Source organism: Rhineura floridana, chromosome 15 (assembly GCF_030035675.1).
Source record: "Rhineura floridana isolate rRhiFlo1 chromosome 15, rRhiFlo1.hap2, whole genome shotgun sequence".
NCBI lineage: Eukaryota > Metazoa > Chordata > Lepidosauria > Squamata > Rhineuridae > Rhineura > Rhineura floridana.
Genome location: NC_084494.1, coordinates 39,011,607 through 39,039,234, shown reverse-complemented (window position 1 = coordinate 39,039,234; position 27,628 = coordinate 39,011,607). Strand labels below are relative to the sequence as shown.

Below are 27,628 nucleotides of genomic sequence, written 5' to 3'. Positions count from 1 at the left end.
CCCTAACTCCCTCCCAAGAGTGTAAGCCTCCCTATCCAGAGGCTATGGCCAGGATAGGCCCAGTTTGCCCCAAATCCCAGGAGGAGCAGAGTGGAAAGTCTCACCTGCAAAGGCCAAGGCACTTCCAGCGCCGGGGACAGCATAGCCATTGCCATGAGGGCAGAGGGTCCGGTACTCAGCTAGGAGGAAGGAGAGGGCTGATCAGCAGCATCCACAGGACTCCCCGCCTGCCTCACTTGCCAGCTCTGCAGAGACTCACCCTCCCCATCCCCACCCCTGGTTTGGGGATACATCTTGATACTCTGTGGAATACTCAATGCCAGGTGTGGAGGGCAGCTGTGACCCTCCAGCAGCCCACATGGGCAAGGGAGCTGAAACCCAACACCGAACGGGCCTCAGCTGGCCACAAAGCAGGCCGGCTTAAGGCTACCGCCCTCTGTGCACTTTCATGGAAGCCAGCCCCATTGATCCCAGTGGGACCCATCTCCGAGTCAGGATAAAGAGGCTGCACTGCAGGGACCGAAAAGTCGAGAGACTGTTAAGGAGTAGGTAAATGTTAAACTTTAACTCTAACTCTAACAAGTGCCCTCCCCAAGGGGCCTTTACAAATCTCACCCTTCCTTTCATGTGTAGTGGCCGTTCCTCTCTGGGTGTGCTTCCCATGCCTGAGGTCTCAGAGGCACTCAAATATATTCTGAAATGCCATTATCTGTTTGTACATAATTCTAATGTATTACATTTGTTTGACTCATACTTTCTGAATTGTTTTGAGCTGACAAAAAGTATGGTATCCTTGGAAGGCAGTGGGAAAGAAGAGCTGCTGTAAATAGATGGCCTGTCTTCCTTGGCAGCTTTTGGGGGGGTTGGTGTGTGTGTGTGTGTGCACTTTCTGATCTGAGGTTGCAAAGACCTTACAAGGGGGGCAGTGCAGAATACCCTGCTGGTGTCTGGTGACAGCAAATTATCTTTGCGGTGAATCCCATAGGAGGAGATTTTCAGTAAGATCTTGCAAGACCCTACATTCACATTTGGGACAAACGTTCCCATTCCCAGCTTCATCCCTGGCGGGTCTTTGTTTTTTTGAGGTTTCTCAGACACTGCCCGACTTCCCACCTGAAAGGTTACAGGCCTTCCAGCCAGGGAACAGTGCTGTGGAAGGCAGAAGCCGGCACCCAGCATTTCAAGCCGACACATAGCTCACTTTGAGCTTCCCCTGGAGTGGTACGAGTGATGCCATTCAGTGGTGGCTCCCAATCTACATCAGGTGACACCTGCAACTTCTGCCGCAAGCGCAAAGAGGCCCATATTGTGTCCTGTGCCACACAGGCAACACCTGGCGAAGAGTTAAAGCAGAGCGATTCTTTGCTCTTTCTTCTCCCGTTCCAAAGGATGGGCACCCAATCAAATGCTCACAGCTTGAATAGGGAATTAATGGGCAACTCTCCAGGTCTTGCATGCTAGAGGATCGTGCTTCATTTCTGCTGGATCTCAGCCACAGTCACACCAGCTACAGCTATGCCCACCAGATCACCATTGGCAACAGGCACCTGTTTGCTCAGGACGCTCATCCTGCACAACCTGAACATCTGAACCATCTTTATCTGTATAGCTTGGCCAGTAGGAGAAAGAAATCATTCCATAAGAAAAAGGCAGCCTCACCTGTCCCCGGGGTGGGGCACACCTGGATGTGGCAGTCAATGCCCCAGCCGTGGCCGAGGCTGCAGCAGCACTCTTGGCGCGTGGCATTCCATGCCAGCACATTCTCGCAGGCCTGTGCTGCATTGGGGTCATAGTAGCACTCGCGGTGGAGGCTCTCGCTGGCCCCAGAGGGTCCGGATTCAGGCCGGGAAGCCTCAGGGCGCCTGGGGAAGGCCGGGACATGTGCTGGAAGACAAGGGCTTTGGAAACTGAGCTTGGGGAGGAGGGGAAGGGCTCCTAGTCCCAGACCAAATAGCACCAGACCTCTGGTCAACCAATCAGCTTCATTAGCAGCAGGAGATGCAGGACAGACAGACTTTCTTTGCACAATAAACCTAAAGGGATTTCCTGCCCCAACGGTGGCAACTGGACACGAGCTCAAGCCACATGCAACTTTAAACACGTCCCTGTCAGCTGCCTTAATATTTTCAAGACTACAGAAGCAAGTGTTGGGGGAACCTGATTAGGACTAGACCCCCGGGAAGGAGAGGTTGGACCCCCGAGTGGCTATACACTCACGAAGGGCAGCTGCCCTGGGGCCACTTCCATACAACTGCATGTGCTCATCCCCACCTGCCATGTCCTCCTCAGACGCTCCGTGGCCATCAGCCACGACAGCAACAGGAAACTTCCACACTCGGAGGCAGTCGACCTCTGAGCACCAACAGCCGGAGAGCAGCTGTGGGGAGGCTGTTGTGCTCATGTCCTGTTTGCGGGTTTGCCTGGGGGGGAGGGGGCTCTCCTTGGCTGCTGTGGGGCACAGGAGGCTGCAACAGATGGAGCCCCCCTGCTCTGGTTTGGCTCTTCGTCCACTCTTAACTGGGGGAAAGAGATCCCGAGGGCCCCCAGAGCCCAAGAGCAGGGGGTATCTCAGGCAACCCCCCCACAGCCATTTGCACCACAAACCCTTCTTGCAGTTCTCCATCCCTCACAAGCCCCGTCTCCACACCCATGCCCCCCCGCCCAGATTTCCACTTCGCCCTCCTCTCACCAGCACCTGGCAGAGCAACGCAGCGTCCGGTCATGGGGTCAAACTCTTCACCGGCCTGGGGGCAAATGCAGAGGAAGGACCCCTCCACATTCTCGCAGGGGGCAGCCCCACAGACCCCCTGCAGGGTCTCGCATTCGTTCACGTCTGTGAGGGGCAAACGGGGGACTCACTTGGGATACGGCACCCCACCTGATATTTGACCCTTTCCCCTCCCACCCCCCACCCAGCAGCATGCAGCACACCCTCTGCAGGCAGCCCCCTGCCTCCCACATCCCCCACCCTCTGCTGAGCCAATCCCTTGCCCCCCCACACCCTGGGCACCTCCTCCTACCTAGGCAATGCCGCCCATCCTGGGCACTTTCGTAGCCCTGGTCACAGATGCACTGGAAGGAGCCAGGTAGGTTGTGGCAGATGGCATGGGAGCCACAGAGTGAGGAGTTCTTGCACTCATCCACGTCTGCAAGATATCACGCCCTTCCACTCAGTGGGGCAGCACCTCTCCTCACCACCAAACATACCTTCTAAGCCCACCAGCAGGTGCCCAAACAGGCCCAAGGATGATCGCATACTGCGACCCATCTGGGAGATTGGCGGGGGGGGGGCAGGAGTTGCCCCTGGTGCTCCCCCTCAGCCCAGACCCCCCATGCCAACTCACCCACGCAGTCTCCCGTGGCAGTGGCTTGATACCCAGTCTGGCAGCTGGCAAGGCAGTGGTAGGACCCCAGAGTGTTTTCACAGCGCTTCTCCCCACAGAGCCTGGCTCCAGACTCCTGGCATTCGTTGATGTCTGAAGAGAGACCCCACAAAGTACAGGATCCGTGTGCATGGGGCACGGGGGGGAGAGATGTCAAAAGCCTCCGAAATCTGAAGGGGTCCCTTTTGGGGACTTTGGAATAAATGTTTGCTCCTCTGTCTATGAGTTCCCAATTATACCATCAGTCAGTGACTCAGGCAATAAAGTCACTGGGGGGGGGCAGAGACAGATGTGTGGCATGAGCCAGACTCCTCTCTGGCTCCAGCAGAGCCACAACAGCAGGATCCATGCGCACCTTTGGGATTTGGGGGCTAGGCCTAGCTCAAGGCAAAGCCACGCTAAAGACCCAGGGAGGATTCTAGACCGCCCCCCCAGAAGCTACCCGCTTTGGGGCTGCCACCGTGGCACTCACCAACACATTCTCCTGTGGTGCTGGCTCGGTAGCCCACCTGGCAATCTGCCACACAACGATAAGAGCCAGCAGAGTTCTCGCAGCGTTGCGTCCCGCAGAGAGCTACTCCGTATTCCTGGCACTCATCGATATCTGTTGTGCAGGGGGGGAGGGTCAGGACCATGCAGCAGGCTCCTCGGCTTGGGGAGGGGAGTGGGGGAGGGAATCCCAGGCATCAGATCAAGGCAGCCAGCTGCTCACCACCGTGGTGCCTCTGGGCAGGACCGGGAAGCCCCTTTCTCTGGTGTCCACCCAAGAGATTGTGGGGAAGGCAGCTCCGGAGGTCCCACCGTGGCCCCTCCACACCCCAATTCCTCAGAAAGGGAGAAGAGGCCAGGCAGAGCCCCAGTTATGGCACTCCCAGGAGGGGGCTCTCCCGATGCGCTTCTCCCTGCTAACTGGCTGGAGGCTTCCTCCAGCTTCAGCCCTCAGGTGAGGGGAATGGCCATTTGGTGGCTCACTGGTGGAGCATTTCCTTGCACGCAAAAGGTCCCTGGCTCCATCCCTGGCGGCATCCCCACTCCTTGCCTGAAACTGCTGCCAGTCAGGGTAGGCAATCGTGGGGACAAGACCGCTTCCTGGTTTTCTCCAGCAGGTGGGCTCGTCTTCATAAATCTAGATGGCCCACTAAGACCACTGTTCTTGGGCTCAGGTGGGACTGCGGGAGAGGGGATGGGGCCATGGCAGAGCAGAAGGAAACCGGCCCCGTTTCAAAGCCGGGAAGAGCCACTCTGCACCACCTCAGCCAGGAGTGGCTCTTGGGCATGGCTGCCTCATGCACCCCCCCGCTGCTCCCTGGCATCTCACCCTCACAGGAGGCCTTGTTGGGGCTGCTGCGGGCGCCAGGCGGGCAGTAGCAATCAAAAGAGCCCTCGGTGTTGGCACAGTGCCCACCGCCACATGCTGCGTCCTGCTGGCATTCATCAATGTCTGTGGGGAGGGAAGGAGTGGTCAGCAGGGCAGGAGGGCATCCCCTGCACCCACGGGAGAGACCCAGGCCCACCTGCCCCAATCCCTCAGCCCCCTTACCCATGCAGGAGGCCCCGTTAGGGGCGGTGGTGAAGCCCTGGGCACACAGGCAGGTGTAGGAGCCCTCCGTGTTGAGACACTCGCCCCGTGGGAAGCAGAAGTCGCCCTCTAGGCACTCGTTAATATCTGGTGGGGGAGGGGGAGAAATAAGTGGGGGGTGCCCTCTCTCATCTATAGACATCCCCCCCAGCCCCACAAAGACACTCAAGCCGGCCCAGCTCTGGCAGGACATGTCATAAAATGCCACCAAGCTCCACTGGGAGAAGAGCTGAGCGCCTCAAGAGAAAGGAGTTAGGGTGCACATGCTGACATGTGTATGCACACAGCATGCGCCCACATGGACACTTACTTGCATTATTCTTATTTATCATTTATTGATGAAATGTATATCCCACCCTTCCTCCCAGTAGGCACCCAGGGCGACAAACAAAAACACCAAAAACAGACTTTAAAACATATTAAAACAAAACATTTTTAAAACATCTTTAAAAAAAAAAACTTTAAAAAGATCTGAAAAAGCTATTCCAAGACAGAAGCAGACTGGGATAAGGTCTCCACTTAAATGGCTTGTTGAAAGAGGAAGGTCTTCAGTAGGTGCTGAAAAGATGACAGAGACGGCGCCTGCCTAATATTCAAAGGGAGGGAATTCCAAAGGGAAGGTGCCACTGCACTAAAGGTCCGTTTCCTATGTTGTGCGAAACGGGCTTCCTGATAAGGTGGTATCTAAAGGAGGCCCTCGCCTGCAGAGCGCAGGGATCGACTGGGTATATAAGGGGTAAAATGATCTTTCAGGTATCCTGGTCCCAAGCTGCGTAGGGCTTTGTACACCAGAACTAGAACCTTGAACTTGGCTCAGTAGCTAATGGGCAGCCTCTGCAATACTTTCAGCAGTGGGGTGACATGTTGGTGATACTCTGCACCACCACATTTTGCACCAGCTGCTGTTGCCAGATCAGCCTTAAGGGCAGCCCCACATAGAGTGGATTACAGTAATCCAGCCTGCCTAGAAGACATCCAGGAGGCACACCTGTGCAAGGGAAGATCCACATGAGCAGGGAGCCAAATCCCCCTCTCCCCCACATGCCCCAGCTGCCCATTTCCTCTGCAGCCCCACTCACCTACACAGGATGCCCCTGTGCCCTCGGTGCGATACCCTTGACCACACTGGCAGCGGAACGAGCCCTCCGTGTTGATGCAGCGCCCCTGAGGGCTGCAGGGTGACCCAGCTGAGCACTCATCGATGTCTGCAAAGGGGACCCATGGAGAGTCAGAGGCCCAGCACCAACTCCAAAGCCCCCTCCCCAAATCACCCCTCTGCTTCTCACCTAAGCACTGCTTCTCGGTGAGGCTGGCGTGGAATCCTGCAGGGCAGAGGCAGCGATACCCTCCGGGCACGTTCTCACAGCGCCCAGAGCCACAAGGCAGGGGGCTCTGCTGGCATTCATCCACATCTGGGGGGCAGGGAAGCAGGAAGAGAGAACATAAGAACATAAGAAGAGCCTGCTGGATCAGGCCAGTGGCCCATCTAGTCCAGCATCCTGTTCTCACAGTGGCCAACCAGGTGCCTGGGGGAAGCCCGCAAGCAGGACCCGAGTGCAAGAACACTCTCCCCTCCTGAGGCTTCCGGCAACTGGTTTTCAGAAGCATGCTGCCTCTGACTAGGGTGGCAGACCACAGCCATCATGGCTAGTAGCCATTGATAGCCCTGTCCTCCATGAATTTGTCTAATCTTCTTTTAAAGCCATCCAAGCTGGTGGCCATTACTGCATCTTGTGGGAGCAAATTCCATAGTTTAACTATGCGCTGAGTAAAGAAAGAGAAGCAGAGCAGCACTTTACAATTATTTTTTAATGACACTTGTATCCTGTTTTTCCTCCAAAGATCCCAAGGTGGTGTATGTGGTTCTCCTCCTCCCCATTTTATTGTCACAACAACCTTATCAGGTAGCTTAGGCTGAGAGATAGCAACTGGGCCAAAGTTACCAAGTGAACTTTGTAAGTGAGTGGGGATTTGAACCCTGGTCTCCCAGGTCCCAGTCCAAAACTCTAACCACTACACCACATCTGCCTCTAAAAAGCTCCAGCTGATGTAGAATTCACTCCCTTGGCCATGGAAGCACCTTTTCCAACCCAGAGAGATTTGGCCAGTTGGTGGTGGTGAAAAGTGGTCAGGGGTCTTTCTTCTTTCCACAACCCCGAGCTCAGGCCCATCCCTGAAAACAGTTTGGAGGGAGGGCTGGAAGACAGGGACCTCGGAGCCCACAGCCCTCCCCCTCCCACCCTCTGGCGTTCTTACCTATACACTGGGTTCCCAGTGGGCTGGGCTGGTAGCCAATTGGGCAGGTGCAGCGGTAGCCACTAGGCACATTCTCGCACCGGCCAGGCTGGCAGATGGGGGGGCTCTCCCGACATTCGTCCACATCTGGAAAAGCACAACATTCCCTTGGCACAGAGTCTCTCTCTGTGCCCGTTTTACCTCCTTGAGCACCCCAACAGCTTTGGCACACCCACCCAGGCAGGCCTGCATTTCAGAATAGGGAGGTGCTGGAAGCTCAGGGTGGCCTGGAAGCCCCACCCCAGAACCTCGATGCATGCTATGGGGAGGGGGCTGGCGGTGTCCCCTTGCTTGGAGGCACCTCTCTCTTTGCCACCTACTGCCAGGGCTGGATCAGATTTGGGGAGCACATGCCTCAAAGCAAACTGAGGGAGGGGTGTGAGGGTGAAGGGCCTCCCTGTCCCCCAGCTAGTTATTGTGGGAGGGGGCATATGCTCTCACCCAGGCACTCGGTGCCGGTGGGGCCAGGCTGGAAGCCGGTGGGGCAGGTGCATTTGTAGGAGCCTGGCGTGTTCCGGCAGCGCCCGTGAGCACAGGGAGGGGGGCTCTGGGAGCACTCGTCAACGTCTGGGGTGAGGGAGAGAGAAGAGGGGATCAGGGCTGCAGAAGCCTCCAGCAACTGCCCCCCAGCCCCTCCAGGCAAAGGCCACATGCCGTTCCTTCGCCCAGTTCCAGCCCCCAAAGGCACCGGAGGGGGACAGCACCCCTTTCTTCTTCTTCTTCTGGGGCGTACTATGATTGCCTCTGGATCCATCTGCATTTTAGATATTATCCTCTCAGCGTGGCCAGCCATGCACAGTCATTTGTGCTATCATCTGCCCACTTTAGTGTACATCAAAGGGACCCACGGAAGAGGCCGGGGCCAAGTTGGCGTGCACTCCCTGGCTAAGCTAATGCACATTAAAAAAAAAATCCACATTAATGGGGGGGAGAGACAAGAACAATCAAGCCAGCCAAATGAAATGGACCCTGGAAATGCTGCTCTGTCCACCCCCTCCCTGCCCTACCCAAAGGGGCTTCGGCTGCCCCTCCCTACGCCTCCCTCCTTTTGCCAGCCTCTGCCTTCCGCCCAGAGATAGTGGCGCGCGCACACACACACTTGTCACCTCGGCATTCAAAGCCAGTGGGGCCAGGGCGGTAGCCAGTGGGGCAGGAACAGCGGAAGGAACCCGGGGTGTTATGGCAGCGACCATTGGCACACGGTGGGGGCGTTTTGGCACACTCATCAATGTCTGGAGGGGAAGGAAGGCAATGTCAGTCATGGGTTCAGGGTGCAGCAGCCCAAGCCCCCCCGCCTGTCACCCTTTGGAATAATTATCTTTGGGGAGCACTCCGAACGCACCCTGGCACTCAGATCCTGACGGGTCAGCCTGGTAGCCAGCCCGGCACCTGCAGCTGAAGCTGCCTATGGAATTCTCGCAGCGGCCGTTGGCGCAAGGGCGGGGGCTTCGTCGGCACTCATCAACATCTGGGAGGGAGGGAGGGCAAATGAGGGGGGTCAGGTGGAAAAGCCCCAAGAGGCATTGGTGTAACTGACTTGCATTTTGTAGATGTTCTTGCTGCAACCCTGAGCCCTGGAGCGAAAGGGGTCTGCAGTGTCACTGCCTGCCACCCAGAGAGTCCAATGTTTCAAACAGGTCCCCAGAGCACAGCTCCAGAATCTGCTTTCAGTGCAAACACTGAGCTCTGGAACATGCCACTAGATATGGCTACCTCTGAGAACATGCAGAGTTTATCTTTCCTAATTACTGCTAAGCTTAGAATCCATGGATTTCAGGAAAACGTGAGTGCCAGGAACTCTGTTTTTAGGAGCTGGGCTCTGGGCAAGCCCATGTGCCTCTTCAAGGAGCCTCCTTCTCCCTGCACATCCTCAGAGCTTCCTGCTTCTCTTGCCCCTCCCCTAGGGCCCCCCACTCACCAATACAGTGAGTGCCTTGAGGACTCAGCCAGAAGCCGCGATCACACACGCAAGTGTAGCCGCCCTGTCGGGGGATGCAACGCCCTGGCCCACACACCTGGGGGCGCCGCTCACACACACCCTGCCCAGCCTCTGTGTGTGGGAGGGGAAGAAAGCTGTCAGTCAGTCCTCTCCCTCCCACTTGTGTCCTCTCCCACCCCGGCCCCCAGCTCCACCTTCATCCCCTTGGCCCCGCTGCTATCCAACCTATCTTTTCCCCCCCAAGCTGGTTCTCATATTGTGGCACAACCCCCCCCTGCTTGTCACTGCCTTTCCTACCTGGCACAGAAGGTTCAGGGCCAGGCAGCTGGGTCGGCAGATGCCAGGGGGGCTGGCGTTCTAGCAGGGAGGTGGGCCGGGGACTCCAGTGAACTGCAAGGCAGACAGACAGCTGGCATGAGGAGGGCAGAGGGTAATAACCCACCAGCAACGTCTGGCCTGCAGGGCTACAGATGGCACCCCTCTACCACCAGCCCCTCACACAACTCAGGGTGCTGCTTCTGACACAGCTCAAGGGCTCTGCCGGCCCTGATTGCTGGCGCCATGCCAGGCACCCCCACAGACCACAGTTGGTAGAACTGGCTGTCCAGTGTCAGAGGGTGGCAAGCTGTCCTCTCCCTGGCCTTCTGTCCTGAATTCCACAGGAGATAAAACAGCTGGCCTTGGGATTTGCGGGCCAGTGCAGCTCTGCCTCCCCTAAGCATCCAGATCAGAGAAGCCACTTCCCACCCCAAACCTGGCCTGGGTGGTTGGGTGGGCCAGGGCAGCCAGGATGCCCCCAGACATCCAAGGGGGGCACCGCAGGAAATGGGTGGCTCCAGCCATTCCCAGGAACATACAGATGGAAGGCGGCTCTGTTGTCGTGGGCCTGGCAGCAGGGCCCGGCTCCCCTTGCTGGCGGCTGACGGGCACCCGGGGCAGGTCCTGGCCAAGGAAGCGAGTGTCGTAGCGGAGGTCAGAGGCTGAATAGTGGTAGCCGGGCCCTGCTGGGCAGATCTCCTTGAACCCATCTGCCAAAGAGAAGAGCAGCCTGAGGGTGGGGGGAGGATACTCAGGGGGTGGGGACCCCTAAGCAGCCCCCTCCTCCTCCGCCTCCCCACTCTGCACCAGCCCTTGGCAGCGAACCTGAAGCCTGCCTGGCAGTTTAGCCCATTGCCCTGAAAGCCTCTCCCCTTAATCCCAGACTGGGGCTGGTAACCCTCTGCACATGATCAGAGGCATAGCTTCTTTTGCTCTTATGCCAAGAGAATGCCCCCATCCCTTCTAAGCTCCCCTTCCAGCCTTTGATCTCTGCTAAACTCAGAGGCCCCCTCCCCTCCCCAGTCCTTACCTGAGCCAAAAGGGGGGCAGCGTTCGCAGCCTTGGCTCCAGGCCTTGCCTACCCGGCTGCAGCAGCAGATCTGCTTGGTGATGTTGCGGAGGATAGGCAGGGAGCACCCGCCATCTCGCAGCACCCGGAAGCAGGGTCCTTTGGCCTCCGAAATCACATGGTGAGCTGCGGGAAAGGCAGACAGAGGGGAGCATGAAAAAGGAGTGTCTGCCTGCTTTTGCCCACTGCCAACCAAGGCGACTGCCCGCTTCCTCCTCCTCACCACCCCAGCCCCAACCGATCACGCAGCTCTCTTTTCCAAGAGGCACAAATGAACTGAAGAGGGTCTGCTCAGCCGCAAAGGGGTCAGCCTGGCCTGCACTCACTTCCAAGAGGTTTCCAGGGCCACTTCGAAGGGCTGGTTCTCCCCTCTAAATCCTGACACAGCTGAAAACCCCTAATACTTAAAGGAATCCCTCCTCCCATGGGAGCCCCTGTGTGGCCGGTGCAGTCATCTCCCTGCCCCCCCCAGTGTCCCCTAAGGGGCTCTTCGCAGTGATGCCCCCTCCCAGTCTGTGGAACGTCCCCCTCCCGCTGCCCAGTAATGTGCCTGGTGTCAACATCAACATCTTCCCAACGCATGGCTGCTGCTCCTTTCCCGGGGGCTCTTCACGGATTTATTTTAATGGAGATCATGCTTAGAGTGTATGGGATGGGGGAAGTGTGCTTGATTTTTGTGTTGAGAATTGTTGTATGATCCCTTGTGGTGTTTTAGCTGTTTACTGTGGGTTTTTTTTAAATGTACTATTCAATGCATTTTATTGTTGTTTGTAAGTTATCTTGAGACTTTCTTGTACAAGGCAACAAACAGCAACCACCACCCCACTTTAGTGCCCCCCCCACCGCTATCGCTCTCCTGCCATACCAAGTGGTGGATCCACAGGTGAGAAACTGCACCTCCCCAAGAGGCCACACAGCAAAGTGGCCTTGAACCCACAGCCAGTCTCCATCTCCCTGCTTCTCATTTGTACTTTAATCTCAGTCATCCTCCAAAGAGCTCCAGGCATCATATATTTAGTTACCCCTTCCTTTTAATCCTCTCAACAGCCCTGTGAGGAAGGTTAGGATGAGAGAGAGCAACTTTTGCAAGGTCACAGTGACTTAAGCGGAGCTTTGAACCCAGGTCTCCTTAATCCTAGCTGCACACACTATCCTTACACTACACTGGCTCAGGCTAATATCAAATATAGTTCTTAAGGGGAATGTAAGTTGAGCGGTTAATGTGCATAACAACCGGCCATTGTGCACATTCACCAGGCCTCATGGAGAATGTGCACATTAACCTTCCATGAGGAGAGAATTGTACACATTTTCTGGTCAATGCACATAAACTCCAAGAGGACTTAGGGAATGTGCATATATCAACTGAATTCTGCACATTCTCTGGCTGTTTTGTGTAATCCCCAAGAGGATTTGGAGAATGTGCATATTGTTGGAAGTGTGGCAAGAGCAGCTCCTATTTGCTTCTCTTTGTATTCCTAAGGGGAGACGGAGAGAGAGTCCTCCATCTGGCTAGACTGCCTGTCCTTTCCTATGTTCTTCCACTGGTCTTCCTTCCATTGTAAACGGATATTTTCAGGGAGTTGACCTCACTTCCAGCCTCTCCTTCCTCCTTTCTTCTCTGAGCAGCTGAGAGAGAGAAGACATTTTTGTCTTTGTTCTTCTGCCTTGAAGCATAAGGGCAAGGACTAAGCCTGGCCATTGCACAGCCAACCTAGTTAGTTAGCTGGAACTAGAGCCTTTCCTATCCAGAATGTATTTCTATTAATTCTTATAGAATCATAGAATAGTAGAGTTGGAAGGGGCCTATAAGGCCATCGAGTCCAACCCCCTGCGCAATGCAGGAATCCAAATCAAAATATTCCCGACAGATGGCTGTCCATCTGCCTCTTGAAGGCCTCCGGTGTCAGAGAGCCCACTACCTCTCTAGGTAATTGGTTCTGTTGTCGTATGGCTCCAACAGTTAGGAAGTTTTTCCTGATGTCCAGTCGAAATCTGGCTTCCTGCAACTTGAGCCCATTATTCCGTGTCCTGCACTCTGGGACGATTGAGAAGAGATTATTTTGAAACAAGTCTGAAATCTCAGGGATTCAAAGCAAGGAAAAGGCTTGCTTTCTCTCAGGTAAACCACATATGCTCCATATGCACAGAAACACTCAGCAAGCTATGCTCAGCTAAACTCTAATTTAATTTTACCAATAGTCCAATAGGTTATGGGCACCAGATGCTAATCTGCGCTGCATGAGTTGAATAGTGTGTGTTTTTGCCAAGGAGACTTAGAAAAACTTATATTTTACTAATACTCCAACACATATAACCAAATTTTGTACATTCTCTGGCCTATGCATAATCACCAACAGGCCTTGCGGAGTGTACATACCTTGAAGGCATTTGTCCACTCCCTGGGCAATATGAACATTCTCTGGTCAGTATGCATAGTCTCTCAGAAACATGCCTTTCCCCCCTATCTCATGTTCAGAAATATGCAATCTATGCACCCTGGCTTCCTTCTGGCCACTGCCTAGTCTTCATGTTCCACAATGTACCCTCCCACTGATCAACAGAGCAGGAGGAATGGGGGGGGGCCTCCAGGCACAAAGAATTTATCTTCCTCTCCCTCTCCCCCCCCTCAACAACCAACCACCCACATCACCATGATAAAACACAGGATATGGTTTCTCATCATCTAATCACAATATACAATGTAAAGAGAACACAACTGTGATGAAAGGGCATGCAGAGCATCTCTCTCTCTCTCTCATACACACACACACAGGTTGTAACTGGTAAATAAGTAACCGAGCAACCTGATGCAACTGAGCATCAGGCCTGGCTATTCTCCTCAACAGCTGAAGGGTGAAGCTCCTTGTTAACACTTGAGTATAACTCCTTTTGACCTGAGTGCATTCTCAGCCTTTAAGAGAATGTTAACAGACATGACTGTTGCTATCATAAAGAGATTGTCTTTGCCTTTATTTCCACTACCACCTTTCTGTAAATTGTTCAAAGCCTAACCAACATGGGCTTGTTTTCTCTTTTTATTTAACCCAATTCTGAGAACACATGAGGTTTTGTTTCAACCATCTTTCCCTTTTGGCTACTGTTTTAGGTTGAGATCATATCATTCAGACCATGATATTCCTGATCTCTATGTATGGATGTGAAAGTTGGACAGTGAAAAAAGCGGATAGGAGAAAAATCTCATTTCAGATGTGGCGTTGGAGGAGAGCTTTGTGTATACCATGGACTGCGAAAAAGACAAATAATTGGGTGTTAGAACAAATTAAACCAGAACTGTCACTAAAAGCTAAAATGATGAAACTGAGGTTATCATACTTTGGACACATCATGAGAAGACAGGATTCATTAGAAAAGACCACAATGCTGACTTCCGGGAAGGGTGACTTCGCTTGTGCCTGCTTTTTGAGACGAGCTCTCGTCTCAGAAGAAGCTTTTTCAGTTTTAAAATCAGTCAGAACGTTCTTTTTGACTGGTAAAGATTTTCTCCCAGGCAGGGAGAAACGTAGAGATTAACCACAAAAGCCTGTTTTTGTTGGGAGGACTGGATTTCATTAATTTATGAGAGAAGGTTCAGCCAACAATGCCGGACGGACTTCCAACAAGCTCTAACTGATTAAGCAACACGTTTATCTTTTCTTCAAAGAAAAACGGACTTTAACAGGCAAGCATCCTTCTTTCTATTTTTTTTTTCACTTGGTTTAAATCGTTGCAGCAAAAAGAGATTTGTCAATGAATCAGCTATAAAGAATTTCTGGGTGAGTTATAACTCTTCTCTTTTATTCACGAAATTAAGGAGGAAAGAAATTGAAAAAGCCTATCTTTGTTTTTATTGCAAAAAGCTGGCCTGGAAGTGCATTCTAAAGATACAAATGGAAGAGGGATTTCTATTTCGAGGAGGGAAAAAAATAAATAAATTTGATTTATGAATTTTGGAGTATTATATGTCTGGGACTATTTTCTTTTTGGTCTATTTCATTTTGATGAATCTACTTGTTCACGACGCCACTAACTGTTTTGAAGCTGGGAACTAAATTTGTTTTGTATTCCTGAACATATAAGAGATAAGGCAGGCTGTACTGTCTACACTGTGATGTCATCAAGCCTGGAATATTAACCCAATTGTGGCTGAAATAATTTTTGTTTTTGTGGTTTTAAGAATGGCAATCAGGAAAGTGGCTGAGACCATGGAAGAAATTATGTTTCAGAAAATAATGGATGAGATTGAGATAACGAAACAAACCCTGAGACAGGGTAGACAGGAGATGAAAATTGAATTTGGCAAAATGACGCAGGAGCTTAAAGAAATAGGGGATCTTGTGAGAGAGGGGATTGATGAGATTAGAGATGAGAAAAGAAAAATTAAAGGGAAGATACAAGCCCTGGAGATTGGAACAAATGTGGAATTGGAAAAAGATCTGGAGTTTATGGATATTAGAAACAAAGTTTACTGTTTGGAACTTAACGTTGTCTCTGAAGAAATTAATGAAGATATTAGAGATAAAGTTATCAATGTCTTGGATAATTTTTTGGACTAGAATGATGTGATGGAGTTTGACATAGAAAAAATCTATGGAATTAACTACAGATATGTGACAATGGAAAAATTCTTAAGAGATGAGCCAGTGCATTTTGTAAAAAAGAAGAACAGAGATGTGACTTTACAACAATATTTCAGCAACAGGCACCTGGTTGGCCACTGTGAGAACAGGATGCTGGACTAGATGGGCCACTGGCCTGATCCAGCAGGCTCTTCTTATGTTCTTATGTTCTTATATTCAGAATTGATGGCAAGGAAATATTTGTGATAAAGGAAATTCCCATCAGACTCTTATTATATGACTATGGCTATGACAGCAAGATTAATATGGGATACTGATAATGGAAGAATGGATACTGAAATTACTGGACTGAACAGGACTATTGAAGATGGAAGATGGAATTAATATTGATAATGGAAGAATGGCTATTGAAATTATTGGATCTAACAGGTTTGATGAGATGGATCAATCTATATGTTTATTTGGACTATGGCTATGACAACAAGATTATTATGGGATACTGATAATGGAAGAATGGCTACTGAAATTATTGGACTTAACAGGATTATTGAAGATGGAAGATGGAATTAATATTGATAATGGAAGAATGGCTATTGAAATTATTGGACCTAACAGATTTGAAAGAGATGGATTAATCAACATGTTTATTTGGAGAAAAATTGAAAGATATATCTCTCAAGGAACTGAAACCTCTCTTTGACTTTTTGTGGAAAGAATAAAGTAATGTTTATGAGATCTGATGATTAATTAAGATAACTACTGGAGGAAAGTGATTTTATAATATAATTTAGGAGACAGGATTGTTATATATTGTAGACTTATAACTGATCTGCGACAAATCGGAAGTCAACATTTTATTTTATTGTTTAATTATTTTTGTTTTGTTTTGTTTTTTGTCTTTGAAAATTTGAATAAAAATTAATGATAAAAAAAAGAGAAAAGACCACAATGCTGGGAAAAACAGAAGGGAGTAGAAAAGGAGGAAGGCCAAACAAGAGATGGATTGATTCCATAAAGGAACCCACAGACCTGAACTTACAAGATGTGAACAGATACTATTGGAGGTCACTGATTCATAGAGTCACCATAGGTCGTAATGGAAGGCACATAACAACAAACTTGGAAGCAACCAGCAGGTGGCAGCACTTGCCAGGCTGGACTGACATGGCCGGGGAGGGGCGAAGAGATGTTCCAGCGTGCAAGGAGAATTGGAGTGGGCTGTGGAGTGGGCTGCTAAAACAGACATGGTTCCACTCCTTAGAATCAATCCCAGAACAAAAGATGGACTTGGGGGGGCTGCCCCCCAGGCTCATGGGGCCCTGATGCCCCACAACAGTCCTCACCATGCCCAACTTACAAATGCAGCTGCTGCGGGAAGAGTCAAGGATGTAGCCCTCATGGCAGACGCATGCAAAGCTGCCGCGTGTGTTGGTACAGTCTCCGTTGTGGCAGAAGCTGCCCTCTTCACATTCATCCACATCTGGATGGGGCGGGGAGGGTGGGGAGAAAAGGGTGTCAGAAAAGGCTGGGGGCCTGATCCTGAGATGCGTGTCCTGAAGAGGGGTAGCAAAAGCCTCTCCTGGAGGGCTGAGTTTGTCACCACAATCTGTTGCCTGGGGGTGCACCTTACAGGGCTCCGTTTCGGCCCCAAGGGGCTTGTGGGGAAAAGTCTGCTTCCTCCACCCCCCACCCCCACAACCGAGGGCCATGGAGTCCTCAACCAGCCCACCCCCACTCACCAATGCAGGAGCCGTTCTGCCGGTGGAACCCTTTGGGACAGGCCACTTCGTTCCTCCCCACCGGGCTGGTGTCCCCTTTGCAGAGAGATCATGCAATGGAAGTGAGCTGAGTGAGGAAGCCCCCCCTCCACCGGATGATGTCCCCCCTCCTCCGACACCCAGAATGTTGTGCTGCTCAAAATGTCACATGAAAGGGATACCCAGTTCCCCACCCCACACCCTCATTTGAGGAACTGTCAGCACTGGAGAAGCAGCAAAAACTCGAGGGGGGGCAGCCCTGGGAGAGGAATTTGGGTCACAGGACGAAGCCCTCCCAGAGACCAGCCCAGGGAGTGCAAAGCCCAGCCCCCCCCAACCCGCCCCCCCACCAGGGGGCCTCCTTCAGCAGCCCTACCTACGTCACCACTGGGGCAGGGCAGGCAGTCATGGACTCCCCAGGCGAGGCCGGCCCCACGGCAGCAGATCTCACGGGTGCGCAAGCCAGGCAGGGGGGCACTGCACTGAAAGGGAGAGGGAGGCATCACCAACTGCCAGCAGCCCCCTACCTGTGGCTGTTCTGGAGAACACGCACAGCTGTGAGTTCACATGAGTGCACCTCCCGTGCAAGTAGCCATAGAGTTGCACGCTGTCATAATTTCCCTGGGATTTCTGTAGGCAACCCACAAGCAGATCTGTGTTCACAGATTTGGGGCAGCTCCTTCATTCCCTAGAGCAGAGGGGCTTCCCCCTAAACCTGCACACAAGCCCCTGCATTCCACATGCGTACATGTCATGCTCACAAGTAACTCAAGTGTGGGAAACCCTCATTTTTCCTTGCTTGTACAAGTGCCAAAGTTTGTCAAAAGGGGCACTCCTGAGCACTGGCAGGCAGATCGTGAGAAAGCCTCTCCAGTAGAGGAAGAATGCAAATGGTGTCCCTGGACTCACCATAGAAAGATGACCGTGAGCCTAAGTCAGGTTCCTGCCCTCCCCCCTCTGGGCCCCTGCCCAGGCTCCTTCTGGGGTAACCCAGTACCCAGCTGCTGCTAGAGGGAGGAGGATAGCGGCAGGGAAATTCTAGCCATTTGGCTGAGAAGGAACCCATCCTGGACTCTCCGGCTTGGCCACAGAAAAGGCCTCCAGGGCTTCGCCAGCTGCTGTTGCTGTTCCGCTTGCCCTGCCCCACTGGGGGGGGGGTCAGGGATACACACCCCGGGCTGGGGCCTCCTTTTGCTCTGGGCCAATTTTAATAGAGCTCTACCAATTTCTGTAATTCTGTCCGGGCCGCTTTAAGAGCGCTGGCTGAGGAAGAGCCCCGGCCTCCAGCCAAAGCATCTTAGTCAGTCAGACTGCAGTGCCAAATAGGAAGGGGGGGGGCTCCCAGGGTCAGTCCAAGAGCACTTCCCTGCTGGCGGTGTTGACGGAGAGCCGGTGGCAGCTCTGAGGGAGCCGCAGGGAAGAAGGGGACTCCTTTGGAGGCGGCAGAGCAGCTTCTGGGTAGCCCCCCTTAGCGCCAGAGGGCCGAGTCTGAAGGGAGGGGGCTGGCAAGGCCCAGGAGCTTTTGCCAGGCTGGAGACTTTGCTGTGTGCCTACCAAAGGGACTCCCCTGTGCCCCCCCAGTACCTCTCCACCACGGAGCTGCCTGAAGCAGTAGCCAAAGCCGGCACTCTCGCTGTAACCGCCGGGGTCGCGGGGGCTGCTCTGGGCCAAGATGCTGTAGAGGGCTGTGCGGGAGAGCGGGAGGGCGTTGGTGTCCCCCAGCACCTCCTCGCTCACCCGCTCCACCTGGTGGATGGCGACGGAGGCCTCGGGCGGGTGCTCCACGTGGACGTTCACCATGGACACCACTCCTGCAGAGGGGGACAGGTCAGGCCAGGAGCACATCCCCCCCACCCCTGAACAGAGATGAAGGCGCCACTTCCCCAGAAAATGGAGTCCTAACCTCAGGCTCCTTCCTCTGGGCACCCGCCCAGGACTGACCATACAGTCATAACTAGGGGGGTGGCCCCCCACCCCTCCACTTGATGCCTCCCCATCAAGGATGGAGATGGCCCCCTTCTGTGGCCCAGCGTGGATCAGCTCCCACAGCCAGGAGTGAGAGGAAACTCCAGCACAAGGGCCACCTCAACGGGCTCGGCCAAGATCCGCCTCAGCCCGTGTTCCGTTTCCCATAGTGGACCGTCAGCATCCTCCCCCTCCCCCCCCCCCACTCCCATGCAGGGGACGTAGGTGGCAGCCTGGCTGCTGTTTGTGCCCCCCACCCCCACATCTCCAAGGTACATGAAAGCTCAGCTGAGCCAATAGCCCCAGAGAGGCCTCCAAAGACTTAATCTACGTCTCTGAGGCTCCACCTGCATCCCAATGGTCTGCCTTATTCCAGGGTGAATGGGTGGGGGCATCATGTCCCACTCCATTGTAGGCATCTCCTGGAATATTTGCAAGAGAGCAACGCGTCCCTCTTCCTCGGCACTTCTCCCCCGGCTCCCTCCCCCAGGTATTTCTCCCTACCACCTTGTTCATCCCCCAATATCCTTTTCCAGCCGCAGTGCCCCAAAGGAGCAGCTTCCCCGCCCGCAAAGGGCACCCCAAGCAAGTGGGGCGCTTGTTGCCCAAGTGGTGGGTTGGGCTCTTCTGCCAACACAAACTGGAATGGTCTCAGCATTATGTGCTGCAGCATCACACTGTGGGCACAGAGGTCTCCTCGCTGCCGAATGCCAAGCCAGACCATGGGTTGACCCAGCCCAATGCTGTCTCCTCTGACTGGCAGTGGCTTCCCTTCCCAGGGTCATGTTTCCCCTCACCAGCAACAGACCATTTAACTGGAGATGTCGGGACTGACCCACCTGGAACCTTCTGCAAGAGGCTCAGTCCCAGTCCCTCTCATTCCCCCCCCCGATGTCTTACCGTCACGCTCTTCGCGGTGGTTGGCGATTGGGAGAGTGTAGACAGACTTGGCGACGGGCTGGGCCGCTCTCTCGGGCTGGGAGTCAGTCCCCCGGCGAGTGGGGGTCTGTCCATGGGAGCGCAGAAGGGCTGGGAGGTGGCAGAACTTGCCAGTCCAGTTGGGGGGGCAGAGACACTTGTCCTTCTTGAGACAGACACCCCCATTTTGGCAGATGAGGGGACACAGGACTGTGGAGCAGAGAGAGCAGATCAGTGGGCACGGAACACCTTCCTCTTCCAACAAGCCTTTTAAGTAGAGACCTTTAAGCCAGCCTGCTTCTGTACGGGAATTGTTTTAAAGATGCTTTCATTGTTTTTCCACTTGCTGTTTGCCACACTGGACTCCTTTGGGATGAAGGGTGGGATACGCATTTAATAAGCAAGGCAAGAAATGCCCACCCCATGCTTGGAGACAGAGGGTTGGGGTCAGTGCAAAGCCCTTCAGATCAGACCATCGGTGGAGGGATAATTTAGGCAGCTTGGCCTAAACCCCAGGAGCTTTCCAAGAGGATTCCAACACTGAGCCTCCACCCCAAAACACCCTGCTCCCTCTTCATGCTCCCAAGACAGAGACCTTAAACCCAAGCCCTTCCTGCCTTCTTAGCTCTTTTGACCCCCTCTTCGACTATTGACAAGTCTTAGCCCAGGATACATGCTCACGCCTTAGCGGAGAAAAGCCTCTGGGTGCAGGAGATTGGGGGGAGGGACGGGGGAAAGTGGAGGAAGAGGAGCCAGAGCAAAAGGGCCACCTGAGGAGGGGACAGTTGGCATCATTGTGGCCTCCCCCCACCTGCTGCTGGGAAAACCCCAGGAGCCACAGACTGGGCAACCTGGTTGTGTGTCCAAGTGTGTTTGCCCAGTTGCTTCCCCATGGGGTCACTGTGGAACCAGCAAAGAGGAGGAGCCCTCGCAGCAGCCCAGGATATTTCCCAGGAAGCACCATGGCAGCGACGTATCTCTTATGTCTTATTTGACAGCCACCTTGTAGGAGGTGGGATGCATTTTTTGTAAATAAGCAATGACTCAGACACCAGACCCACACAGTTGGGAATCAGCCCCAGCAGGACGGCCATTCCCATCCTCGCTCTCAATATAACAAATAAACTGTTTTTAATATTGTAATTTTTTTCATTGCTGGAACCCGCCCTGGGATCTTATGGTGAAAATGGAAAATGGAAATTGACTGCCTTCAAGTTGATCCCGACTTATGCCGACCCTATGAGTAGAGTTTTCATGGTAAGCGGTATTCAGTGGGGGGTTCCCATTGCCTCCCTCTGAGGCTGAGAAGCAATGACTGGGCCAAGGTCACCCAGTGAGCTTCATGCCTCTGTGGGCATGCTGTGTGTGCGAATTTTCAAGAAGGCATCGGAGGGTCTCTTGTTTGCTCTTGCAACACCAGATTCACACAGCCGCTCAACTCAGAACTGGTCCCAATTTGTTTTCCTGATGCTCTGCATCATTTCTCTTAGCTGTTTTCTGCTCAACTGCCCATTGGGGGGGCGTTTTGTTTTTTCCCTGCCGGGAATCTTGGCAGCCAAGTCAGAGGAAGGTTTTGCTCTCAGGACGCAGCTTCCTTAGAGGGGGTAGCTGCCTCCGAGAGTGCTTGGGGAGGCTCGCTTGCAAGAGTCACGTCAAGGCATTTGCTTTTGCAAACACTTTGGGGTGGGGTGGGGGTCCATCTGCTCTCTTCTTGAGGCATAGCAAAATGTGAACTAGCCTGATCTGTGGAGAGGTGAGTGGGTAGAATATTCAGCCTCGCAGGAGGAGGAGGTTGGGATGCATGTGCACACACAGAGGCACCGCGAGGTCTTGCGCCAGCTGCCCAGGCCAATCCTGCCCATTCTGCACCCAGTGCTGAGGCCACCTATCACACACACACACACACACACACACACCCCTGGCCTTCCCCTGCTAGGCCTGTGGGGCTGGGATGGAGCCAAATCTCTTGGAGGGGGGCCCACTGGCCACACATTCCCAGGCACAATCAAGGCTGGCCAGACAGTCGTGGTTGTTCTTGGCTGTCCCTGGCTGTCTGGGAGGGAAAGCAGAGATTCTGCAGGGCTGGCAGAGGGCAACGAGATGTGTCAGTCAGCTGGGCTGCGGGCAGAGGACAGCCAAAGTGGGCAGAGGGTTAAGTCAGCACGGCGGAAGGGGGGCAGCCTTCCATGTAGGCATAGCTGGAGGACCAGCCAGGTAGCAACAGAGCAAACTGAGGAGGTAACTCGAACTGAACAATGTGCTCTGCTCTCTGGGGTTAAAATAGCAGAGACAAAATAGTCCAGATGGAATGGGGGTGTCTCCCCCACTCTCTCCCTCTTTTTCATTCAGAACTATGTACCCTTTTGAGCCCTGCAGAATTCTTCAGTGGCAGAATTCCAGACGATGACCTTTGTCCTCTCTGGAGGCACGGTCACTGGAGGAAAACCCATTACGTAGGAAGCAACTTTTAAGCGCTGTCCTTGGTGAGGATCAAAGGGACACCTTATCCAGACCGCTCCCTGCAAGGCAAGACTGTCCCTTCCAGGATCAATGAGACCAGCTTGCCACTGTTTCCTCCTTTGCCTCAGGGAGGGCTGAGGACATCTGTGGCCTTCCAGACAGTGCTGGACTCCCACCTCCCCTCAACCCCAGCCACCAGAGCCAATAGTCAGGGATGATGGGTGATGGCAGTCCTGCAATACCTGGAAAGCCACAGCTCTTCCCATCTCTGGCCTAATGGTAGGGCTGGCTCTCCCCCTCCCCCTCCCCCTCCCTAGAGATCCGCCAGAGAGGCCTTCTACTTCTGAAATGTTGCTGCTGATTCTGAAACAGGCTACTTCTGTCCCAAATAGTTTTATGACGATTGCATTGCTGCGTATTTTTTTGAAGCTGTTGCATTGCGTGTGCTGCAGGTCCCCGTGGGGTGCTCTTAGCAGGAATCAGCCAGACAATGATGAAGCAAGGGTGAACAGTGCAGAAGTAAGGCTAGCGCCAGCCTCCACTCTTAAGGCCAAGGCAAAAGGGTAAAGGGGACTCCAAGCCCACTCCTGCTCTGCCCTGGCACTTCAAGTTGGAGTCCTGCATTGAGCAGGGGGTTGGACTAGATGGCCTTACAGGCCCCTTCCAACTCTGCGACTCCTTCTCCTCCTCCTCTTAAACAACAGCACTCAAAGGATGCAGGGAAGCAACATCACCCACCAGCACAATGGGACTGTCTGAAACACCTGCTGTGTACTAAGGCGCAAAAGTGCCTGCCATGCTCACGGAAAAGTGTGGCTACCACTCTTGAGTCTGTGGGTCTCAAAAAGGGTGCAGGGGGTCTGCAAAGGGTATAGGAGCAGGGGGGTCTGTCTGTTGCTGGGGAAACTGAGGCATTGCTTCCATTTGACCAGGAGATTACTTAGCACACCATTCACACAGGGGGGGGTGTGTGAGAGAGAGAGAGAGTGAGATGCGGAACGATGGATGCTCTTGGCTTTCAGGTGCTCCACCTCCTGCCCAACAAGCAACTGCTTGGCCCAGCTGGCTTCCTACCACAGTAGCACCACCACACACACTCCTCGCAAAGCTTGCCCTTCTGACTTGACCGAAGCTGTGCCGCTAGCAAGGGGGTGTTTGGAGCCGGCCAGCCCTCTTGGGCAGCTCCCTTTCCTCAGCTGCTGACTTGGGAGGTGGGCAAAGGGGCAGCACCCTCCGATTCACCACCCCAGAGGGCAGGAGAGGGGGAAGGGGGTGGGCTGCATGGCAGGATGGGGACCCCTGGGGGGCAACGCATAGGCAGGAAGTATTGGACCCCAACAGGGAGACTGCCCAGGATGGTGCCTGTCATGAACCTGGTGCCCTGCAAGGACTGTGGACTACACTCCCAGCAGCTCCTGCCAGCATGATGGCATGTTGCTGGGGATGATGGGAACTGAAGTCCAATCCATCTGGAGGGCACCAGGTTGGCAAAGGCTGCCTCAGAGAAGGGAGAGCACTACTTCCCCCTCCCCTGGGGGTAACAACCAGTCTTCCAAACAGATCCGTGCTCTGCCCCTTAGACCTGGCTGCTGCTCCGGCAACTCAGGCCAACAATATGAGCTAATGGACTGACTGCTACTCACTGGGGCACCCTCATGCCCACAGCCAACTCCTTCGCAAGCCTCGACCGGTGGCGACGCCAGGAAGGGAAGAGAAAGGCCTTTCCCTCACCACTGAGCAGCACAGCCAGTCTCCGAGATGCAAGCAAAGACTTTTGGGCTCCTTGGGTGTTAATTGCCAGGCAGGCGCAGCGAGCGGGGTGGGGGCAACACCTCCTCCCTGCTTTGGGAAGCTTCATGGCCAAAGGACAGGATCAGCCCCAGAACGTTCCCTTCTTAGACACACGGAATGTTCCTCAGCTGAACATCCAACTAGATTATGTTGTTGCCGGGGAAGTTTGGGGGAAGGAGGAGGAAGAGGAAGGAGGCCTGTGCCATGGACACCTTGGCTGGGTGGAATGGAAGGCCTGGCATAAGAACATAAGAACATAAGAAGAGCCTGCTGGATCAGGCCAGTGGCCCATCTAGTCCAGCATCCTGTTCTCACAGCGGCCAACCAGGTGCCTGGGGGAAGCCCGCAAGCAGGACCCAAGTGCAAAAACACTCTCCCCTCCTGAGGCTTCCGGCAACTGGTTTTCAGAAGCATGCTGCCTCTGACTAGGGTGGCAGAGCACAGCCATCACGGCTAGTAGCCATTGATAGCCCTGTCCTCCATGAATTTGTCTAATCTTCTTTTAAAGCCATCCAAGCTGGTGGCCATTACTGCATCTTGTGGGAGCAAATTCCATAGTTTAACTATGCGCTGAGTAAAGAAGTACTTCCTTTTGTCTGTCCTGAATCTTCCAACATTCAGCTTCTTTGAATGTCCACGAGTTCTAGTATTATGAGAGAGGGAGAAGAACTTTTCTCTATCCACTTTCTCAATGCCATGCATAATTTGATACACTTCTATCATGTCTCCTCTGACCCGCCTTTTCTCTAAACTAAAAAGCCCCAAATGCTGCAACCTTTCCTCGTAAGGGAGTCGCTCCATCCCCTTGATCATTCTGGTTGCCCTCTTCTGAACCTTTTCCAACTCTATAATATCCTTTTTGAGATGAGGCGACCAGAACTGTACACAGTATTCCAAATGCGGCCGCACCATAGATTTATACAACAGCATTATGATATCGGCTGTTTTATTTTCAATACCTTTCCTAATTATCGCTAGCATGGAATTTGCCTTTTTCACAGCTGCCGCACACTGGGTCGACATTTTCATCGTGCTGTCCACTACAACCCTGAGGTCTCTCTCCTGGCAGATGGGCTGGAGTTGCAGGGGGAGATCTGGAGCCCCCCACCCCCGTGGGAACGGAGTGCCGGCAGCAGCTGCAGCAGCCCCTCTCCCACAAGGCAGTGAATTTCACTTTAGGCACGGGCAGGTCTGACCCACGACAGGCCACAATCCACCAGGGAGGCCTCCTGCGCAACCCTCATCAAAACAAACGGGGGGGGGGCTAAAGGAGCAGTCACTGCGAGAGGAAGGCTTGGGCAGGAACTCTTCCTCCTCTCCTCCCCCCCCCCACATGGATTGTGGACTATGTGAATGAGCACATGGTGCTGGCCATGGGCGGGGGACAGTTACTTCCCCCCCGCCCCCATACAAGGTGTGGCTGCTATAGAGCGCAACAGAGGCGGAATACACCAGAGAGCAAGCCAATCTGTCTGCATGCCAGGCCACTCCCCACTCTGCACACCCTCCCACGCTAGGCCTGGGTAGCATCAAGTGGAACAAACAGCGCAGCTGGGAGAGGAGGACAGAGAAGCCACTGCCACCCGCCCCCCCTTCTCAAAACCATCTGCACTGAGTCTCAAAAGCTCAAAGGCCAGAGTGTTTCCGAGGGAAACTGAGGCACAAAGTAGCCATGGGGCTGGCAAAGATGCACAAGGCGGCTCCCTCTCCTGCCCCAATGCAGTCGCCCCACAACCCTGCTCAGGCACCCTGGCTGGCCGCCCGTGGCAGCTGCTCCCATCTGGCTGTGGCACAGGGCCAGTTGCCGCCGCCGCCGCTTTCTCTGCTGTCTGCCCAGCTCCAGCCACTGCGGGAGGCTCTTCCAATGAAGCCACAGCCGGCCATGGGCAAGGAGGAAGAAGGTCCAGGGTTCACGTGGGTGGAACAAGCCGGCAACCCCCACCCTAAGTGGCTTCTGGGATGGCTTTGACATGCACCGGCCTGGGGAGGGGCAGGGGGATAACCCTGAGCACCCCCCGGCTCTTGATTCCATGCAAGATGTCACTTCACACTCACCAACTGGGGGGTGGGCTGCACCCCATCATCTTCCCCCAGCCCCCCACCACATGCGATGCATTTGCACCCCCTGCCACTGTTCAGCATGTAGACAGCCTGCCTGATCCCCAACCTCAGAGGATGTGACCCCAGACCCATTTCCAGCCCGTGCCCAGCCTGGGCTCCCATCCTCTAGAAGGGCAAGCCAGCATTAGAACCACTTGCCCGGTTCTGCCGGGGCAGAAAGAGGGCAAGCCAGGCAGTGGGGGGAGGGGGAGAGAGCGAATGTCCCAGTTCCAAGACAGCAGCCAGCCAGTGGGAGGGAGGGAATCAGGATCAACAAGAAGGAAAGAGAGGCCAGCTGGGGAGGCATCTGGTCAAGGAGTGGGCTGTTCCTGGGAAACACAAATCCCATTCCAGGGACGGAGCTGGTGGGTGGGAAGGGGCGTCTTGTGCAGTAAACTTGCAAAGCACTGCATGGTGCCAGTGCAAAGTAGGGGGAGGAGAAGCCCATCACAACCCCCCCCGGCCAAACTGCAGTGGGGGGATGGTCCCACCTGACCCATAACAGGGGCAGGGAGGAGACATGGCTGGAACACTGGAGAGAAGGGACCCGCAGGAGCCAGTTCAACAAGGACTGGGGCCCCACGCCCACAGGGGCATCCGGTGGGCTCCCTGAATCGCAACACGCTGGAAGGAAGAGGCTGCCAACTTTTCTGGTCCAGGGGTGGTAGTGGGCTCCTGTTTCCAACTGCCAGGACAGGGTACTGCATCGCTCCCCCCCAAGCCTCTGCCAGCTGGGATCAACCATGCATACGCCTCCCCAATACTCACAGACACGAAATCCGGGGGGGCCCTCAGCCGGCCTGGCATTCTCCCCACTGTAGAGGGTGGTGGCATTGCCCTGCTCACAGCGGTTGGTGCAATGCCCCCCACTGCAGTGCATGCGGCAGATTGTGGGGGTGAATAGAACCTTGACCTGCTGCGCTTCCCCAGGCCGGTGGCCCCAGCAGAGCAGCAGGGCCACAGCTGGGAGGAGGAGGAGGCAGCGGTACTGGGGATGGTGGTGGAGGCGGTGACTGGGGATCATGGCCCCAAGCGGATCAGGGTGCCACAGCCCCAGGCAGCGGAGAGCAGGAAGGGAGTGTGCACCCACCACAAACGCACAGACGGACCCACCAGCTAATTGAAAGCAGCGAGCCGGGCGGGCGGTGGGGGGCGGGCGGGCGGTGGGCCAACAACAATGTTTACGAGGGACCACAGCAGCAGCGGCGGCTGGGAACATTAACTCTTCTGCTGCTTTCCACAACCCAGATGGAGCCCGGCTGGGTTCCTTGGCACCCAGATGGAGGCTGTCCTTTGAAGGGCAGCTTCCTCCCCTACCCCACCCCCAAAAGCTGGGTGCCAGCAACAAAGCAGCCTCTGCTCAAGTCCTTGAAAGCGCTTCCACCCCTCCGCAAGGGCTCGTTCAAGACGTCAGGCTATAGTGTCACTTGGCAGTGCTTATACCCCACAGCAGAAGGCGAGGCGACCCGTCCCC

General features: G+C 54.2%; 1 protein-coding gene across 6 annotated transcripts in view; it reads right to left on the bottom strand.

Annotated features, from left to right (window-relative positions):
- The window catches only part of LTBP4 (latent transforming growth factor beta binding protein 4), a 39,922-nt gene that overhangs the window by 4,862 nt on the left and 7,432 nt on the right, over nt 1–27,628 (bottom strand). For 3 of the 6 annotated variants that reach the window (XM_061597713.1, XM_061597708.1, XM_061597712.1), the window contains 23 exons: nt 19,786–20,013; nt 18,505–18,731; nt 17,297–17,402; nt 16,903–16,977; nt 16,521–16,643; nt 10,545–10,709; nt 10,054–10,224; nt 9,494–9,586; nt 9,176–9,307; nt 8,600–8,725; nt 8,364–8,489; nt 7,699–7,824; nt 7,219–7,344; nt 6,249–6,374; nt 6,042–6,167; nt 4,924–5,049; nt 4,702–4,824; nt 3,856–3,987; nt 3,345–3,476; nt 3,021–3,146; nt 2,690–2,833; nt 1,660–1,884; nt 105–179 (listed from right to left, as the gene is read on the bottom strand). In XM_061597713.1, the coding sequence (XP_061453697.1) occupies nt 105–179; nt 1,660–1,884; nt 2,690–2,833; nt 3,021–3,146; nt 3,345–3,476; nt 3,856–3,987; nt 4,702–4,824; nt 4,924–5,049; nt 6,042–6,167; nt 6,249–6,374; nt 7,219–7,344; nt 7,699–7,824; nt 8,364–8,489; nt 8,600–8,725; nt 9,176–9,307; nt 9,494–9,586; nt 10,054–10,224; nt 10,545–10,709; nt 16,521–16,643; nt 16,903–16,977; nt 17,297–17,402; nt 18,505–18,731; nt 19,786–20,013 (3,159 nt within the window). Of the gene's footprint in view, nt 1–104; nt 180–1,659; nt 1,885–2,689; nt 2,834–3,020; nt 3,147–3,344; nt 3,477–3,855; nt 3,988–4,701; nt 4,825–4,923; nt 5,050–6,041; nt 6,168–6,248; nt 6,375–7,218; nt 7,345–7,698; nt 7,825–8,363; nt 8,490–8,599; nt 8,726–9,175; nt 9,308–9,493; nt 9,587–10,053; nt 10,225–10,544; nt 10,710–16,520; nt 16,644–16,902; nt 16,978–17,296; nt 17,403–18,504; nt 18,732–19,785; nt 20,014–26,922; nt 27,530–27,628 lie in introns of those variants that run through there. The other 3 variants (XM_061597711.1, XM_061597709.1, XM_061597710.1) reach the window with 3 other exon arrangements.